Raw genomic sequence first — 19,582 nt, 5'->3', positions numbered from 1 at the left:
GAAGGCCAGTGATCAAATCTACATGGGAAAAATACACATAAACAAATCAAAAAGGGCTTCTGAACTTTAAAGGACTAGAATAGATCTTAGGGTCAACACTATGCAATCCAGTGAATACAAAACTCTGTAGAGCAAAAGGAAAAAGAAACTAAATCTCCCTGCTGCCCGGCAGCCCTAAAGGTTTAAAAATCAGTTCTTGATCGTTATTAAAGATGTCAGATACCTCTCTCCCAGGTCATTCTCTGCATTCTCCATACCCTCCCCACACTTTCCCACACCACTCTACAAAAGCAACTTTACCCAACACACAGACCAGCCTCTCCGAAGGTAGTGCCAAGGGTAGGAAGGATTCTTGGTAACTGATCACAGCAATGGTCAAAGAGAAAATTAATCAAACTACTTCCCACTATTGACATCCAGTAAGAAATCTTGAAGGAATCTTTTTCTCCTCCTGTCTTCTCAAGCCAAAGGTCAAAAACTTATGACTCATGCACCAAATCATCTGGCACGCAGGTGTGTGTGTGTTCATACGTACATACAGAGGAGAAGATACCTTCAGATGACATTTTTATCACGTCCACTTCTGGCTTTTCTTGAGCATCCGGTGACTGTGCCTGCATCCTTGCATGGCAGCGATCAGCTGGAGCAGAGTGGAGACTACTGCCTTTGATGGGACTTGCACTCTCCAGTTTGCCATGATTCCCACCATGACCTATTGCTTCTCTTACACTAGGACACTACTTATCTCCAGGTCTACTTCTTAAGACTGGTCAGGTCCCTGCTGGCTTTTGGGTCTGTGACCCCTGCCCTGAGTTCAGTTTCAAGGGAAGGTATTTGGTAACCTCATCCAGAACGGGCAATCCCTAAATGGACTAGAAGAAGGGGAAGAAGGCCAAAATATACTCTCAACACTTAAACAGGGGCTTTCGAAATACCTGACCAAGGCTGGTTGCTGAAGTCCTCTGTGTGAGCCACTTCTAGGTAAGTTCATGCTCGTTTCTGGCCATGTCCTGCCCAACGGCCTCCTCAACAGAGTGTTTTTTGTTATAGCCTACCCACCCTGCTCAGTTTTGTAGATTTAACTTGACAATTCTTTCCATTATGGATTTACTACTTCATCATTCAGCTTTAAAAGAATGACAACATCTGAGGCATAGTCCTTCTTTTCTCTGACAAATGTCTAAGAATAAATTCAAGACCTTTCCCACGTTTATTCTGGTGTAATCTATAAAATTTTCCCTCTGACACTTGCACACACAGGGCCAAGAGAAGGCCTTAGTGAGGAGGGAAGTGGAGCCAGAACACGTGGTCTTACTTCATGACCCATTGGGACTCCTTTGCTCAGTGATTTGGGGTCATGAGGGTTGTGATAAGGGGCACATGTTAGTAAGTAGAGAGATTTCATTACTAACATCAGTGTTGAAAATCTAATCCTGTCTATCTCCCCTCCCCCCATATCTAAAATCAGTTGTTTAGTTCAGTTAAACCATTACTTAATTTTGTAAGCATTCATTAAGTATGACTCTGGCCCTAGTACTGAGCTTGTGTAGAATGAGTGACAGAGAGGGCAAAGACACAAGTCTTGGTCCTTTGTGGGACAGGTGTTGGGGAGTGGATTGAAATACATGAGTAAACGTGACTCAAGGCAGTTTGGCATAGGTACCTTATAACACAGCACAAAGTCTGGCAGACTTAGGAGGCTTGGATCTTCAAGGATAAGAGGGAGAAGCATGTTCAAGGACATTTAAGAAAGAGAATAGAGCTTTAGCAAAAGTCCAAAGGCAGGAGAATGCAGTGTGGATGCAAGCAGAGTGACTTTGGGACTTTTGGAGATGGGGGAGCTGGCAGGGGTGATAGGTGGGCAGAGGGGGTATGCCCACTGAAAATAAAGCAGGGAAGGCACCTTGACAATTATACAAGAAGAATCTACCCAAAACTTTGGAACAGATGAGCTACATGACCCGATTTAATTTTAATTTTGCTTTATTTCCACTTTTAGGAAGATAAACGACAGCAAGATAAGAGGATTAGAGATTTTGAGTCCTTTCTGCATGGAACACACTATGCTAGACACATCTGGATGTTAACAAATGAATACATTTGTCTTCAACGTATGTGCAATCTAGTACAGGGGAGTGGTCCAAGTCCCAATTAATTTCCATATAAATTGTTAGAGAGGTACATGGAGGAAGAAACCAACTCTGAATGGAGCATTCAAGGAAAATATCACATAAGAAATGAAATATATGTATTTTTCAATGGGCAGAAAAAAGGGGATGAGGGACTATTAAAAGGTAGAGAAACAGAATAAGCAAAGGTAAGAGATGAGGAAATTCTAGAGAGGTTATTTGGTATTCCACTTGGCTGGAGCAGAAATTTTGTAGTTAAGCTTAACAGAGGAGCAAGATAAAGGTAAACACGACCATATAAGGGAAGGCTTTGAAAGGGAGATAGCTAATCCTGCACTCCATTTGTGGGCAGCAGAGTTTAAGCAATTCTCAACCACTGGATAGACTAGAAGAGAACAGAGGCAGAAAGACCAATTAGGAGAGGGCAATAATTGAGTAAGTGCTAACTGGAAACTGATCCAGGGAGCTGACAGCAGAGATGCAAGAGACATTCTGGAGAAGAGTCTCAACAAGCTCTCTCTCTCTACCTATTGCCTAGGAGTAGGAAGGTTCAGGAAGGAAAATGATAGAAAGTAATTCCTGGGTTTCACACCCCACGGTGATAAGACAGGTGGGAAATGCGTTAACAAACAGGGAGACATCATAAAGGGAAGCTGGTTTGTGGGCAGATGACATGAAGGTTGACTTTGAGCCTACTGAAGTGCCTCCCTTAGTGGGGCATTTACATAGACATATGCTACAGAGAATGCAAGGTGGTAGGCTGGAACTTATGACAGGTCAGTGTAGAGAGGTAGCTAGAAGGCTTAAACATGGAGGTCACCCTTGTATCCGGGAAAGACAGTATAGAGTAGGGGTTAGGGGCACAGATTCTGGGTTTGATTCTCACTTAGTAGTCATTGGCTTATGTTATCTGACTCTGAGCCTTATTGTTCTTATCCATAAAACAAGAATAATGCCACCACCTACCTCACAGATGAGTTATGAGCATTAAGTGTGACAAGCCCATTAGGCATATAGCACAATGGCTGGTGCATGAAAGTGTCAGCAGCTTCTAGTAGTGGTAGTAGCAGTGACTCCGAGAAAGAAAATAAGATACTCACATGCAAAATCTAAAAAACACTCAAAACATCTATTTTATGGGATGTTGTAGGGGATTAGGGAAAGACAAGGAGACAGAGACAGAGACTGAATCTAATGTATTGCCAATGAGAGAAGAGGCAACAGTGCCACACGCATCAGAAAAGTTGAGTCCTAGGCAGATTGGTGGCTGTGCCTATGAGGTCACCGGTGCCTTCCACTAAGTAGCGTCAGTGGAGAGGTGGAGATACAGCCAGATGTAGCCCTTTAATCATTTATTCCTCTTCCTCTCCCTGCTTTCCCACCCACCTCCTTTCAAAAGATACCAACTTAGCAATGGGGTAAGGGTTCCCCATGACAGATTTCTGAGAATGAAGCCACCTGGGATTAGCATAAAAGGAACAGGCAATCAACCAACCCCAAAGTGGAAAGGACTGAACTGCTTCCAAGGCAACCATACATAACTTTTCAAAGACCCAGAAAAGCATAAAACTCAAATAAGCGATAGCCATCTCACAGACGTGTCACTGAATCCATGTTTTCAACAACTTGTCAGCCCCTTCTTTCTTCAACATCCTCATGGCATAAAACACATTTCCTACTTCTGTTACTTGCCAGTCTTTGAAGGAAGAGACAGCACACAGACTCATTGAGATAGGGGCTGGAGAATTAGGGAGGAAACAGGGAAGACTAGATGTAGATACATATTTATAATTTATCAATTAACCTCTCCCTTCACTCCTGAACAACTAATCCAATTTGAGCTGGTGAGCCAGGTTCTCTAGGCTCGGGTCTCCGACAGCTTTGATTAGAAATGGATGCGTTACCCAAAGGTGTGGTGCGATGAAAGGCATGTCAGAGTGTTGGCGCAAGTTTGCACACTCAGCCCCTCTCCTTTTCTCTGCCTACCTGGCAAAAGGCTGGCTTTGTAAGTTAAAATCCTACGTTATCTCTTTCTCCTCTTCCTCCTGTGTAACACATTTTCATTCCTGTGTTCTTTCACACCCTCCCAGTTCCACCCTTCTGAACCCATCACCCCATCAGAAAATTCCGAATCCCACATATACAGGAAAAACAACACAGGAAAAAAAGAGAAATAAATAAATATCCCCCCTAATTCCACATTAAATAAAATTTCAGGCAATTCACCAATTCTCTCCCTTTCTCATCTATCATCCTTCCCCCACCAATGTTATCCCCAAATTCAGTTATTCCAAATAATAGCAACAATGACACATAATTTCATACTTCCCCTGTTCCCTCAATATATTTACTGGGAGGGGATCTTAGAACACCCTCCCCTGTTCCTGCTAGAAAGAGTACAAGATCATGCAGAAGGCCCGCCCTCAGTTTAGAGGGAGGCAGGCCAACACAGAATCATCCCCAAACACTGAACATGAAATGCACTGAAGGGAAATGATAGCATTGGCTTTTTATTTTTATTCTTATTTTTCAGTTGTTGTTAAAAGCATTAATTTATAATCTGGACTGTATTCAGAATCGACAATCCTCTTGGATGCATGAATATTTCAAAAGGCAGATTGATAGTTATAATGATAAAAATAAAGTGAGCTCTACCTTTACTTCTACCTATAGAAATGAAGGTCCAATTAAGTAGAGGAAGCATGGTGTTCACCATGGAGGCAGCAAGAGAGAGACAGAGAGAGAGCAAGGAGAGTCAAACATCAGCACACTGCAAACACACAAAGAGACATAAAACACACAAAACAAAAACTCACAACAGTAAAGGCAGTAGCATTGCAACATCCTAAGGAGGCAGCGCAAAACAAACATACAACGTGGAAGCTTAAACAAGCAGTAAACGCTGTGACCAGCAAGGCTGCTCCCTCAGCTTCATGTTCAAGCTCCATCCCATTCATTTCTTCTCAGTCCCATCCTCAGAAACATGAAAAAGTCTGCATGCAAAAGTACTGCACAGCCACATGTATGTGAAATTGCATGCACTTAATCTAAAAATGATTAGGGGACATCTCGGAGAAGCTAGGTTCTCCTGTATTTTCCTAACATTAATATGAGTTATGAGGACCAAGAGTATAACACACATGTATAGGTGGTGTACACACAACATACATAAATATTTCCACACATATTTATGGGCACAAAAATAAATTGTTAAGATTCAGCAGAAACCAGACAGAAGCCTCCTTTTTTCATGTTGAAGGAATAAGGAAAAGGAAAGGAGTACTGGTGAGAAGAAGAGTATCGGTTTTTTAGGTAATCATCAAATGGGTGAGAACAGATAAGGGGATAGGAAATGGAAAGAATGAAAGGAAGAGGAATGCAGTCAAAGGACTGTCTTAAAAACAGATTAAACTTCAAGTTGCAACTTAAAATATTAGTAGCACCAGTCACCCAGAAGAATTCTGCATCCTTTCTTGAAAACCTCTCAAAAGAGGAATTCACAACATCCATGTCTGTCATTATGTCTTTCTCTCTTTCTAGAAGGTACCAGACTTATTCCCCCGGAGCATGGTTGTATCTGAAGCTCTGTGTGTGTGCATAAGGAATATAATATAGGCTCTCCAAATGCTTTTCATACCAGTGTTGGGATTTAGCCTTCCAAGATATCCATGCTGCATCAGTGTGTCTGCAATAAGCTAAATCAAGATCAAGGAAGTCCCCATCAGCCTATCCCATTTGCCACACTCTGCCCTATGATGTGATGCACTCAGTTCTCCAAGCCACTATAAAAGCTTGGAGAACTCCCAAGGGGCACGTGGGAGCATAAGGCTAAAGAATGTAGGAGGGGAAAAAAGAATGTAGGAGGGGGTTATTGGGACTCTAAGAGTCTGCTTTTGCTGGTGTAACTTGTCACCAAAGGTGAGCCATCGAATTCCAGCAATTCATAGAGCTCGGTTCCTCAAAGAGATGTGCTTAACTCTCTCAAGCTACCTGCACACTGGTCAACATCAGGTACATCCCCTACTCATGTCCACCTCATAGTCACTTGCTGTTGGCCCTTCCCTCCCTCACTAAACTGCAAGAACAGAGACTTCATCTCAGCCTCTTCTGGAGCCCCTTCTAATACTAGAGAAGTCACCTGATCTCCTCTCCCAGTTCTATTTTTTGACATATGGTCTCTACCAAACCATCTCCTTATTGAAATTTCTGAAGTCCACACCACTGATCTTGGCTTAGGTCTGGAGGATACATTTACATTGGAAAAGTAGGCTTCCTCCTTACCCTGCTTTGTCAGTTCAGGATGCCCTCGACTGCCCACTTCCACAGCTAACTGGATGCCATAAACAAACTTCTTCCAGCCTCGGGCAGTTCCTTGATTTGATGATACTGCCGTTTACGTCAAAAATGTCTGATGGACTCAATGTCAGGGAGCAGGGGAGGGGAAGTCCCACCCTCCTCAAAAGCTCAAGAAAAACAGGAATATATGGAATTATCCTTCTTTCCCCTTTTATTTGGTCCTCCAGAAGAGGTGCTGAGTCCTATGTATATTTCAACACGACATAGTCAAGAAAAATTAGAGTTTTTGGTTACAGGGCAAGGCAGGTAGACCAATCTTGCAATCATCCCAAGGCTCAGAAGAAACACAATAGCAGCAATTGAACTGTGAAGGAAAAGACAATTTTAAATAGGCTCAGCTCTCAACTCCTGATTTAGGCTGATAATGTGGAAAATTTTTATTTAGGAGAAAAAGGCTTCATTCACATCCCACCCTGTGCTTAGCTGAGCTGAATTTCCTGCACAGTTCATTCCTTGCATATTTGAATATTTTAGGTTGCAGATGCTGAATTTACAGATCTTTATATGCAGTTTTCTTTAGGGTGTATAATGAGTTAGTATTCTGCCATGAGGACATTAGCATGTTCTTTAGGTGGTTTTTGCTTTTATATAAAACTGAAAACAGTCAAACCCACAAGGGCTTCCTTTGACCATGGAAGGCAGATCATTACGGGCAGTGTAATGGAGGGGAAGACAAAAAGCAGAGGGAAATTCAGGGAGGAGCCCAGCTCCTCTCCCCCAGCCTGGAGCCCCGGCATGGGGCCTGGGGAGGAGCAGGAGGAAGTTAACCGCTTGGTTGCTCTGAAATTAGCTTCATTCACCCCCATTATCGACACCGTCATGCCTGGTTTCATGCTTCCCTCTCGGATGCAGCCCAGCAGGGCCAGCGCCCAAAATGACAAATGGTGGTGGAGAATGGAGAAGCCAAGGGGACAATAGGGGTGGGAAACCACGATGCATCAAGGAAGGTGCCCCCACCCCCACTGCAGGGTGGTCCTGCAGCCAGCCTGGCCCAACGCAGGAAGGACAGGCAGCGAATGACCTGCCAGTGACGATGAGGCTCTGTGACCAGCCAGAGGCACGGAGGCAAGCAGTTCAGGCAGCTGCAGGACCACAAGCACAAAGCACCTACCTTGTTCACTCATCATGAGGTGGGAGAGGCCTGAGGAAGGGAAAGAGGGAGAAAGGGAAGAGGAGTGGGGAAGGGTAAGGAAAAAAAGAAAGAAGACAAAGTTAAAATCCCAAATGCAATACAATCTTAATCCTTGAGTGGAAAAAGGAGTGACACGGGCCACACGCTTGCTCACATGTCAGACTCCACATGCACATACCCTGGGACATGCAACAAACATGGACACCCCAGCCTTCCTGCTGCTGGGCAGAAAGCCTGGCTTTCTAGCTTACAGTCTTGTGTTTGCGGAACTGCTCTGGGCCTAATCACGAGAACTTTCCTTTTACCGTTGTTCTGTGCAATAGGTAGGATTTGTGATAAATCTGTTAAAGATTAAGTCCCTTGGGAAGCAGACTTAAGACGCCAGGTAAAGTAGGTTTCTTTCTTTTAAATTACTTGTAATAGCAATACATGGTCACTGTAGAAACTTGGGAAAAATCATCAGAACAAAAATAAAAATATCAATGGCAATCCCACCTTCCAGAGACTACCATCCAACTTTTTTTTCTCTAGATAGTCTTTTCTACAAAAATTGAATCATATGGAATGTATCAAATAAGTTCCTGTTTACAAGAGTTGCTCAGACAACCTGGAACTGTTTCTATCACTGTCATCTTAGCCCAGGGACAACAATACCACTTCTTCCACTTCTCCCACTTCTCCCCCACCATCTTTCCTAGAAAGGCCTCCACACTTGATCAGGGAGGACTAGCCAAGCACTGAATGGTTATAAAAGGTATGTAAAGTCCCAATAAATAGATAACAGAACCTCTGGCTATATTATTATGGAAGGCAAACAGGGATATCAAGAGCTCCTTGGTTCAGGAAAGCACAAGCCTTGATAAATCTATTAAGAAGAAAAAATTTTTAACCAGGAACCAATTGTACCAGTTATCTGCTCTTGTATTGGTTCTGTTATTACTGGAGATATTTGACGTATCCAAATCACTCCAGAGAACCTTACTCTGAGCAAAATTCAGGGATATAGGGGATTAATAAAGGAAAAAAAAAAGTATGGAAATCTCTAAATGTTTTTGGAGATTACTAGAGATTTAGAAAAGTAATCAGAGACAAAATATAGGTCAAGCAACTGACTTTTAAAAGATCAATGATATATTAAATACACAGATACATGTGCCATAAATGTCAGGGGGTCTATTTGTTAAACAAGTTTCATTAAACTATAATATTTTAAATAGATAGTTTTAGTATTTGTTGCTCTAGGACCAGGATAAATACTCACGGAAGAATGAAATCAAGACAAAACAAGTCATTCTCATGATTTCTTTTGTTCAAAAAATTCATGTTGGGTCTTTTGTGGGGGAAGGGTATAGTAAGAAGAGAGGAGAAAAGGCCCTAGACTTGGTTAAAAGAAACTTCCATAGAAATAACGGTTCTTAAAATGTCTGTTGGAGTATGTGGCAAGGGGAACAGGAACAGAACAGGTGTATGAATTCAGTAGGTGACGCTCACAAGAGTGGCTCACACCTGTAATCCTAGCACTTTGGGAGACCAAGGCAGGAGAATAGCTTGAGTCCAGGAGTTTGAAACCAGCCTGGGCAACATAGCGAAACCCTGTCTCTACAAAATAAAAATTAAAGAATTAACTGTGGGTGGTGGTGCATGCCTGTAGTCCCAGCTACTCGGGTGGGCACTGAGGTGGGAGGATTGCTTGAGCCAAGAAGTTTGAGGCTACAATGAGCTATGATCGCACCACTGCACTCCAGCCTGGGTGACAGAGCAAGACCTTGTCTCAAAAAAAAAAAAAAAAAAAGACAGAGAGAGAGAAAAAAAAAAAAAAAAGAAAAGAATAAGGAAGATCTGAAGAGCTACCTAAGAGTCCAATAGAGGGTTAAAAAGGGCAAACATTTTACCCCTGAGATTAAAGATGTTTGGCAGCTGCAGGAAGAAGTGAGTAGGAAAGAGATGGAAGAGTCTTTATTTGACCCACGTGAATATTTTTTAAATTTACTAAATAAAGAGTGAACAGGACATTTGGTAGTAAGAGGGGATTCAAGCCTCGTAAAAACCCCTATCGTTGCGCTTTATCTTATATGCTTCCCAAAGTGTATTTCACTGACAATCTACATCGGCCACCTGGAGATGCTTATTAAAAAACGAAGATCCTGGGCTTCACGAACCAAGACCTAATGAATCAGAATTTTGGGAAGGAGTGGGGGGCCAGATCTGAATTTTAAACAAGTTGCCCAAGTGATTCCCATGCTTACTGGAACTTGAGAGCTACCCCTTTAGAGTGGCATATAAATCAAATTTTGGTAAATTAAATCATATAATAAATGCACTAAGGGGAATTGGATATTTAATAGAACCCTGCAGTGGACCCTTTTGTAAAGGGAAGAATCCTTTTAAAATGCAAATAACTCACCACCTGTGTTTTTAAAATTCAAATATGTACTTATCAGGTTTTATTAAACTACATATGTAGTTGCAGTATTGCCACTCAAATAAAATGTTCATATTCAACTTATAAAACCCTTAAATAGAAATACTAGGCCAGAAAACGAGATACACGATCCTGATGCCAAAACTTTGGTTTTATAGCCAATAAAGCAAAATGGATATGAATCAGTGTGACAGGAAACAGGACTGGGGGGAGAAACCATGTAACCATAATACGGTTTGTTTTATTTTGCTTTTTGAGAAAAGAATTATCTTCCACTTTCAAGGGCTTTTACATCAGTACATTTTCTTGCACAAACCTGTCCTCAGAGCTTGCAGAGTTAAAAACTGGAAACCAAGAATTCCATCATGCCCAGGTCTATTTTGAAATCCTGCTTCTCCGCCTTCTACCTCAAAACACTCCTACTTGTTGCTAAAAATCTCAAGCCCCTCAACAGTGAATGGAAGTACCAACAACCAATCATCCAAACAATTCATGTATCTACCACATGCATAGACTGAATAAGGTAGTGGGGATAGAAGTAAGTGTGGGACATCATCCCTGACCTCTAGAGTTCAGTCTAGCTGCGAAGGTGTGCATGTGCTTATATTTACACACACACACATTTGCCATATATACTCATACCTGACAGTGATGCATGGGGGTTAAGATCAAGGACTTCAGAGCCAGGTTTGATTTCCATCTGTGCTACTTTCTAACTTGTGGCGCTAGGAAAGTTGTTATACGTTTCTTTGCCTTGATTTTCCTATCATAAAATTTGACTAATAATAATGCCTACCTCAAAAGTTACTTTGAGGATTAACATATATAAATTTGTGCCTACACATAGGAGCTTTTTCTTTTTTTTTTTTTTGAGACGGAATCTCACTCTGTTGCCCAGGCTAAAGTGCAATGGTGCAATCTCGGCTTACTGCCACCTCTGCCTCCCAGATTCAAGTGATTCTCCTGCCTCAGCCTTCTGAGTAGCTAGGATTACAGGTGTGTGCCACCATGCCTGGCTAAATTTTGTATTTTTCAGTAGAGACGGGGTTTTGCCATGTTAGCCAGGCTGGTCTCGAACTCCTGACCTCAGGTGATCTGCCCGCTGCAGCCTTCCAAAATGCTGGGATTACAGGCATGAGCCACCACGCCCAGCCTGACACGAGCTTTATAAGAGTTGATGTTGATGTTATTTTTATTATGCTATGGAAATATACTGACACGTAAGGCAACGCCTATTATAGTACCTGACAGACAATAGGTGTTCAGTGTGTGTTTGATGATTGAATGAGGAGTGAATGGATAATTCCTAAGTGTCAAATGATTAATTCAGACAATAAGACCAGTAGGGACTATAAAGAGGGTTCCAGGTGCTCAGAAAAGGTTTCTGGAGGACAGAGGAATTTTTAACAGGTCTTGGAAAATGGTTTAGGGTTTAGATGGAGGACATTCCAAGTAGCAGCATGAGCTACCAGGATCATAAAGTGCATTGGTAAGGACTTTTCTGTTCAGCTTTTCAGAAGCAACCAGGACACTGCCAGGTACGTGGTTGAGACGTAACAGCATGCTATACAAATAAAGGAATGAATACATATGCATAGTTCATATAAGGAAAAAGGGAAAGATGATCCTAAGAATCAGAGTATGGAGGTCTGGAGTTTCAAGGCTAAGCAAAGTGGACTTGATCTTGTCATTGATGGGAGACATTGAGGGTTCATGGGCAAAAGAAAAACCCAAGGAAGATGTTATCGAAGAAGATTATTTTTGCAATACTGTGAACGAGATGGATCAGGGGGAAAGAGACGGAGGCACAGAGTTCAGTTACAGGGGAAGGACCTACATTAGTATCATGGCAGTGGGAAAGAAAAGAAAAAAGAGGATTGAACAGGCTTCAGTGATGGATGAGATCCTTTAGGAGAGTGGTGGATGGGAGACTGGGGGAAACAGTAACAGAAATAGGAAGGTGGGATGGAGTAGGGGGGTGGATTCAAGGTGGTGGGGATAATAAGTTCTGTTTGACACATAAAGAGCTGAAAGGAGGAATCAGTCAAGCAAAAGATCCAGTGTGCCCTTAACAATGTAAGACTACAGTCTGAGAGAGAGTCAGGACAAATATTAATATAAGGGCTTCTCACAACCCCATTCATAGATGAGAGGGTCAGCACCTGTGTCAGTGAATGACACCTCAAAGGAAAAGGGGTTGGAGCCCTGAGTCTTAACCTGGGAGGAGTGGGGAAATATTAAGATATCCTGGAGGTTCTTTTTTCCAAGCATATTCAACATTAAGATATAAATGTTGAAATAATTTTACATTAAAAAAAAAAGGAAAAGGAACTATATGGCTTTCCAACATAAATTATAGAAAATAATGCTCAAAAAATCTTAACTGAGTAGGATATAATTAGCAAGAAAGGAAACAGAGTCTATGCTAGGCATGCATTCTGTATGTTGTAGATGAGGAAGGGGTAAAAATGAAGATGGACCTTCTAGTCGACCTCAGAAACGGGGTCAAAATGCATGCCCATCAGCAGCAATCTCCCAGGCCACACTGCCAGCCCTAGGACAAGCACCCTGGCTGGTTTTGGAGTTTGGCATTTATTCTGGGTTTGATATTCCAGGGCTGCCAAAAGAAAAGGCACAGGCTAAAATGGGGGGCTCATGGAAGCAGAGGGGACCACACCTTTCCAAAACAGTCTCATCATCGGCTCTGGCTTTGAACAGATCTTCAGCTATGACTCAAAATGCAGCACCATTAAAGTTCATCTAAGGAAATTAAGAATTGCCAATGTCAAATTCTTATGGAACTACAATTCCTTTTTTAAAAAATAATTACAAAAATATAAGAAAGCAACGGAAGTGTCTCCTGTTTGATGTCACACCCTGAAAAAGTGCTACTCCAGCTGGATCCCAACAGGATGTCTGATACTTTTGACCCTTCCACCTCCCTCTTTCTAGTCCTGTTAATATATTCCACCCTTCTTGTACCTGCCTATCTGTGGCGCACAGGTTCGCAGGGTACATAGAGGAATAAGAGGAGAAAAAGATCACCAGGAGATAAGGCATACAAAGTTGAAATTGCCTTAGAATAGACTGCAAATCATATGTAAATTATATGCAAAGTACACGTAAGGCCCTCTAAACTATGTTACACCCTTTGGGAAAATCCCCATGGAGATAGCTATAGCTGCTTTTGCAGCTCGGGAAAATGGAAATGGCTATGAAAGCAAAGTCATTTGTAAGCGGCTGTGGCCATCATGAAGCCTGTCATGAGAATGACTAATACAGAGAATAGAAACCATTTACTGAAACAGGCAAGAGGAAGATGTAATGTTCAGGAACCAGGCCAGAAGTTGAAGGCCTCCATCATTTAAGCTAATATTGTCTCCCCCTTAAATCTATAATATCCCACCCACCTCAGATGGTTTTCAAATCCATTCTTCTTTCCTTCACCCTGGCTGGGTAATTGGCAAAAGCATTTCGGGGAAGGAAGGAAGTCACTCACAAGGGGAGAAAAAAAGAAAAAGATTCAGAAAAGACGAAAGAAAAAGTTATCTCTGCCAAGACTTTTATTTCACTCGCTTTCAGAGTAACTTTTATCTCAGTGAAAAATCCACATATATCATCTCTTTTTTTCATAGTGAAGTAGAGAAATTAAATGTCACTAATTGCTGCAAGTGCCAAGTGCCAACGATGAATTCTTATGAAGCCACAAGGACTTTTTAAAAGAGTAATTACGCAAAATCAGAAGGTCATAGAAACATTCACCTGATGTTTCTGGAAGAACTCAGTAGATACTGAAGGGGGAAGAGGGTGGGCCCCCAAATTTGCAGAAGCCAAAAGTATCTGTAGGGTGACCAGGAATTTGGAAAAGAGAGAAAAGGGAAAAAAAGTCATGTTGTTCAATTTGCATTTTAAAGAGGAAAGTGGCTTGATAACCCTCCCAAAAATGACCTGGGAAAGGAAGAATTTCATCTTCCAGTTGAAATACACATCTTAGCATTTTAAGCACTAAAGAGACGGAATTCAGTTAACTTGGTAAAGAGAATTACAATAACAGCTAATATCTGTTGGTTGTTTATCACAGACGAGACATGGCTATGTGTTATCTCATTAAATACAGCTCTATGGGAAAGACATTGCTATACCATTAATTTTACACGTGAGAAAACCGAGGCTGAGAGCTAAAGTCACACTACCTTAGTGAGGGGTGAAGTGAGGACTCTGCACCAGCAGATGGACTTTCCAGCCTGTGATGGTAACCATGACACCAGTTACCCCCTCTAGTTCAGTGCTAATGGAGAAGAAAGGAGACATATCTCAGAGAATCCAGAAGCAGAAAATCGTGCCTAGACATCAGCTTCATTTATGACCCTGGCTCAGCATGGTTTAAAGGGCCCTGGGAAGCCCTTTTAAATGGCCGTCTTCTCCCTTTCCTCAATCCTCATCCACAGAATCTACTAAAACATGAAATTCTTCCTTCCCCAAGTTATCTAGTGGTATAAAGCCACTTCTCTCTTTAAAACGCAAATTTAAACATGAGACCCACTCAGACTCCTCAATCATGGATACTGTCATGTATGAGACCATCAGGCCAGCCAGGTTAAAGGTCTCTCATCCAAGACAGGGGCATGCACAGGAGCTTTTGAATGGAGAAAGTCAAGAGACATGCAGACTGAAGAAGTCTGCCACCATGGGCAGGAGGCAGGGCACAGGAGACAGCGTGGGATTGAGAAGAATGCTTACAGGAAAGGGGAAGGGTTAGAAGAAACCTTCTACCTAAGTCCCCCTTTTTTTTGAGACAAGGTCTCACTCTGTTGCCCAGGCTAGAGTGCAGTGGCACAATCGTGGATCGTGGCTCACTGCAGCCTCAAACTCCTGGGCTCAAGTGAACCTCCCACCTCAGCCTCCTGAGTAGTTGCGATTACAGGTGAAATCCATAATTTTGTCTCAGACCAGCCCTTCCCTGAGTAATTCCCTGACCTTCACTGTGAACCTGAATCTACTTTTTCTGCCCAGGGTTCACTAGTTCCTTACAGCAGAGCCTAGGCCTGCTCCACATTTGGATCAATGATGTGTCTGAAGACATTCATGGCATGCTGTCTGGATGTTGTGATGACCTCAACCTGAAAATAACTAATTTGTTAGATATAAGAATTAGGGTCCAAAAGGATGAGAACAGGCAAAAGTGAAATTTAATTTTAAGGGCTAAACATAAATTTTGGCACTTAAGTGCAATCCTCTAACTACCAGAATAAAAATGTTCAAAAGTCTTGCCTTTTCTCAGCATTGTCTATACCAGATACAGGGTTTTGGTTCAGTGTATGTTGCCATACATTAGGGGAGGCATTAGTCAAGTGGAGTATTAATTCCCAAGGAGAATACCTAGGACCATGAGGGACCCAAAACCTGTCAACATGCAGAACAGCTTAAGGAACTACTACTATGTGCAGCTAACTTTGTAAAAAACTCATGTAAGAACATGAGAGCTACCATTGAGCAGTTTTGTTTTGTTTTGTTTTGTTTTTTGAGATGGAGTCTCGCTCTGTTGCCAGGCTGGAGTGCAGTGGCACAATCTCAGCTCACTGCAACCTCTGCCTCCCAGGTTCAAGCGATTCTCCTGCCCCAGCCTTCCCAGTAGCTGGGATTATAGGCGTCTGCCACCACGCCCAGCTAATTTCTGTATTTTCAGTAGAGACGGGGTTTCACCATGTTGGCCAGGATGGTCTTGATCTCTTAACCTCGTGATCTGCCCACCTCGGCCTCCCAAAGTGCTGGGATTACAGGTGTGAGCCACCACGCCTGGCCCCTGTCAAGCGTTTTTAAAGTTGTACATGCATGATGGAAAAAAAAAAAAAAAAAAAAAACAAGCACGTTTGGCATGAACAGAGGGTAAAATAATAAGGGAAATTTTATTTGCCAGAAATGCCATAAAAAAGAGTCAGAATGAGGTTGTAGGAGATAATTACCAGAAAGTCCTCCCAACTCTAAGATTCTTTGCCTCTATGAATTCCGATGATCTCCAAAGAGACCAAGCAACATATTGGGCAGGACTGTATTAAACTGCTGATAGGTGACTTGTTTTGACCTATAAAAATGGTGGTTTAAATGGCTGAAATCCCCTGAGAATGCTACCCATAATCAGAATGGCAGACTTCAACAATAGCCTGCCACCACTACAGCCAAGCTATACAAAGCTTCAAATAATCACCTAACAGCAATTATGAGCTAACACTCAGGATAATCATATAGGATTTACATACAGGATTTTGGCTTTTCTGCAAGCTTTACACAGCACTGAGAATGGATCGAATTGTTGGACTGATGATGATGATGATTTCCAGAGACTCAGAAGAGAGAGATCCTGCTGCTAATTCTCCAAGATAGGGGTTGCCCAGATTCCAGCCTCTGGGTTTTGCCCTTCCATGATACTACCATGTTCAGTCCTCACCACCTAGCCTTTTGTACCATGTAATCATACCAGCCCACTCACTGTTTGCCACGAGACCAATATTGTTCTTATGGCAAGGTGGCTGGACTGAACAGAAAGGGTTTCTTCCTATCATGCCCATGAGTAACCAACAGCTTCTGTATGGCCTAACTACAGTGTAGGGGAAAGAATGTCTCCAGCATATTCCCAAGCTATTCCATCTCTTAGTGGGGAAGGAGTGGTGAGGCTTCCTCATGCATTAATGCTGTGGAAGACAGAGAGACAAAGGTAGTTATGCCATCACTCTAAGGGCCAAAGGAGCAGCAGTAATGACTTTTAGAAAAGAATCATTCCAAAGGAAAGAAAGTCTTTGCTCTCCAGCCGTCATGAACTTCCCTAAAATAGTTCTTCATTCATGAATGACATGAAGCTAGAAGGGACAGCTGATGTGCTAGATAAAAGCACTGCACCCAAATAGATCATGGTGTGACGGATTTTTAAAATCCAAAGCTGGATTTAACAAAGTCAAAGAATGATCCCAAGCTTTAGTTAAATAAACTAACTGCACAAGTCCAGGAAAGGGAGAGAAATGGGCACAAAAATAGTAAAGACTTCCACTGACATTACAATAGTAAAGACTTTCATTGACATTAAGTTCAATTAATACTATAATCTTTTTTTATTAAGGCTAAGGTGCTTGGTGCTGTCATTAATAGATATCTAGTCTAGAAAAAGGGAGTCCAGGCCAGGTGCAGTGGCTCACACCTGTAATCCCAGCACTTTTGGAAGCCGAGGCGGGTGGATCACCTGAGGGCAGGAGTTTAAGACCAGCTTGGCCAACATGGCAAAACGCTGTCTCTACTAAAAATACAAAAGTTAGCCAGGTGTGGTGGTGGGTGCCTGTAATCCCAGCTACTCAGGAGGCTGAGGCAGGAGAATCGCTTGAACTCGGGAGGCAGAGGTTGCAGTGAGCTGAGATTGCGCCACTGCACTCCAGCCTGGGCAACAGAGCAAGACTCCATCTCAAAAAAAAAAAGGGGAGTCCTGAGACCACTCTATAATGAATTGAACTGATCCCAATCATACTCATAATACTGTATGTGGTGTGGGCATCCTTCTTTGGAAAGGATGCAAAAAATAAAATGTGTCATTTTTCAGAGAACAATGACCTGGAAGAAAGAATTAAAACCCCTTGTAGGAGAATGCTTTAAAAAAAAACTGGAGATGTTTTAGCCTTTAGAAAAGAAGATCCTTAAAGGCAAAAGCCCTGTCTTCAAACACTAGGAGTGTAATTAGAGCTATTCTGTGTGTCTCCAAGGGCTGGAAGCCATACAGGTGGTGGAGGCTATAGCAACTAAAGATAAGAAAGAGCTTTCAAACGTTCAGTGCTGTTGGAATGGAATGGAAAAGCTAAAGGAGCAATGAGTTGCTCAACTCTGAAAGGGTCCAAGCCAAGTCTGAATTAACTCTTACAGAAGAGATTCAAAAATTAGGTGCACAGACAGACTTGACAATCTATTGGGCCTCTTCCTTCCTTGAAATGCTGATTCTAACCACAGGTTTATGAGCACCTACAATGTGGCAGGTAGTAGGAATACATGCATGGATAAATCTCTGTTCTCAAACAGTAAGACACTGCTGTCCTTCAAGTGCCCACGGTAGCAGATAAGGGGGCCAGAAAGTACACAGCTGACTATGGTGTATCATCATGATGGCTTTACTAGACCTATGGCCTAAAAGCCATGGGGAACTCAAAGGAAGATCATCATCCCATCTTCCCTTCTACCTCCTCTTCACAATCTCCCACACTACTCATGATATATGTGGGAGTATAAAATTATGGTGAAGAGTGAAGTTTTCAGGTCCCTTCATCTTCAAGATGACTTTATTTTAAAACAGTGATTCTCAAACTTTGGTTGTATTAGAATCACCTGGGAGAACTATCCTAGTTTAGTGAGCCTGGATCTCATTCATTAGCTCTCCAAGTGATTCTGATGCATACCAGAGTTTGCAGAACACTGCTCTCAATAATCCAAAGCCTGGATTCAAATTCCAGCTCCACCTCTCACTAATGGTGGGACTTCTGAGCAAGTTAACTTTGCACTTCCTTCTGCCTCTCACCTGAAAAATACCTGTAAAATTTCCTGCCTCTCATCTGCAAAATATCCTTTCAGAATCACTGTGACAGTCACATGTAACCACAAATGGAATACACTTAGCACAGTTCCTAGCACAAAGGAAGGGCTCAAAAGCATGTAGTTATTGCTGCCATTATTTAGGGGACTGGTCTATCTAGGTCCTCTCTCTGCCCTGCCCTCCATCTCTTGCCAACACCATTTCTCTAATAAGCTGGCAGCATTAGCGGACCACCTGCCCAGTGCATCCTCAGATGCCTCCCTACATGGTCACAGTCAGCTAAGCTACCCCATAAAGGGACCCACTGCCCTGGACTCTCAGCTGCATTCCACCTCCTCACCCCTCCTGAGGCCTAGCCTAGCAAACTGACAAGCTTAGCCTCGTCCTTACCAGACCTCCCTAGGCAGGTCTGCAGACTGGGAGGGTCTCCAAGGCTGTCCCAAACTAGCTGTGTGGCTTAGCTGAGTCGTGTGGGAGGTCTGTTGCCTCATTTCCCCCTCCTGGACAGGGAGGGAACTGGTCTAGAATAGTCTCGCAATGGTCTCATCAATGACATTTTGAGCAGCACAAAACTTTGAATGAGGCTCTTCTGCATATCACAGCACATTTAACATTCATTATCCCTTCCTTCTAAATGCCACTGCTGCCCTCAACACTGGAGCAACAAATAAACACCTCCGCCCATTTGGCAGGGTCAGGGGCAGGATACCACAAATGATTTTTCCAGCTAAAACTCTGGCCTTGCCCTCCAGAACTGGGAAATGAAATGTGACCATAACCAATACCCCGGTGGGTCTGCCTAAGACAATAAAGGAGGGATTTCTAACGGCTCTAGAAAAAAGCACCAAGGCCCAGTGATCTGCATCCCTGAGTGAGCCAAAGCTGGAGGCAGGTTGAGAAGCAGCTCCTTACTCACACTTACTCATCGAGAACAGCTACAGGAGCCAGGGGGGTCTTCCTGGGCCCCAGCCAGGCAATTGGCT

At 42.7% G+C, this 19,582-nt stretch overlaps 1 protein-coding gene across 38 annotated transcripts in view; it reads right to left on the bottom strand.

Annotated features, from left to right (window-relative positions):
• The window catches only part of NRXN3 (neurexin 3), a 1,722,001-nt gene that overhangs the window by 1,587,267 nt on the left and 115,152 nt on the right, over positions 1-19,582 (bottom strand). For 21 of the 38 annotated variants that reach the window (XR_010151246.1, XR_010151247.1, XM_063793837.1 and 18 more), the window contains exons 4-5: positions 7,597-7,626; positions 4,785-4,796 (exon numbers count right to left, since the gene is read on the bottom strand). The exons of 7 other annotated variants lie outside the window; for them this stretch is intronic. Coding sequence is in view for 28 of the 31 variants with exons in the window: in XM_063793837.1 (XP_063649907.1) it covers positions 4,785-4,796; positions 7,597-7,626 (42 nt within the window). In the remaining 3 variants the exon portion in view is untranslated. The remainder of the gene's footprint in view (positions 1-4,784; positions 4,797-7,596; positions 7,627-19,582) is intronic. 10 more of the 38 variants (XR_010151248.1, XM_009428211.5, XM_024348613.3 and 7 more) reach the window with 1 other exon arrangement.

The sequence above is a fragment of the Pan troglodytes genome, chromosome 15 (assembly GCF_028858775.2).
Source record: "Pan troglodytes isolate AG18354 chromosome 15, NHGRI_mPanTro3-v2.0_pri, whole genome shotgun sequence".
Taxonomy (NCBI): Eukaryota; Metazoa; Chordata; class Mammalia; order Primates; family Hominidae; genus Pan; species Pan troglodytes.
This window is presented reverse-complemented; position numbering and strand designations above follow the sequence as displayed.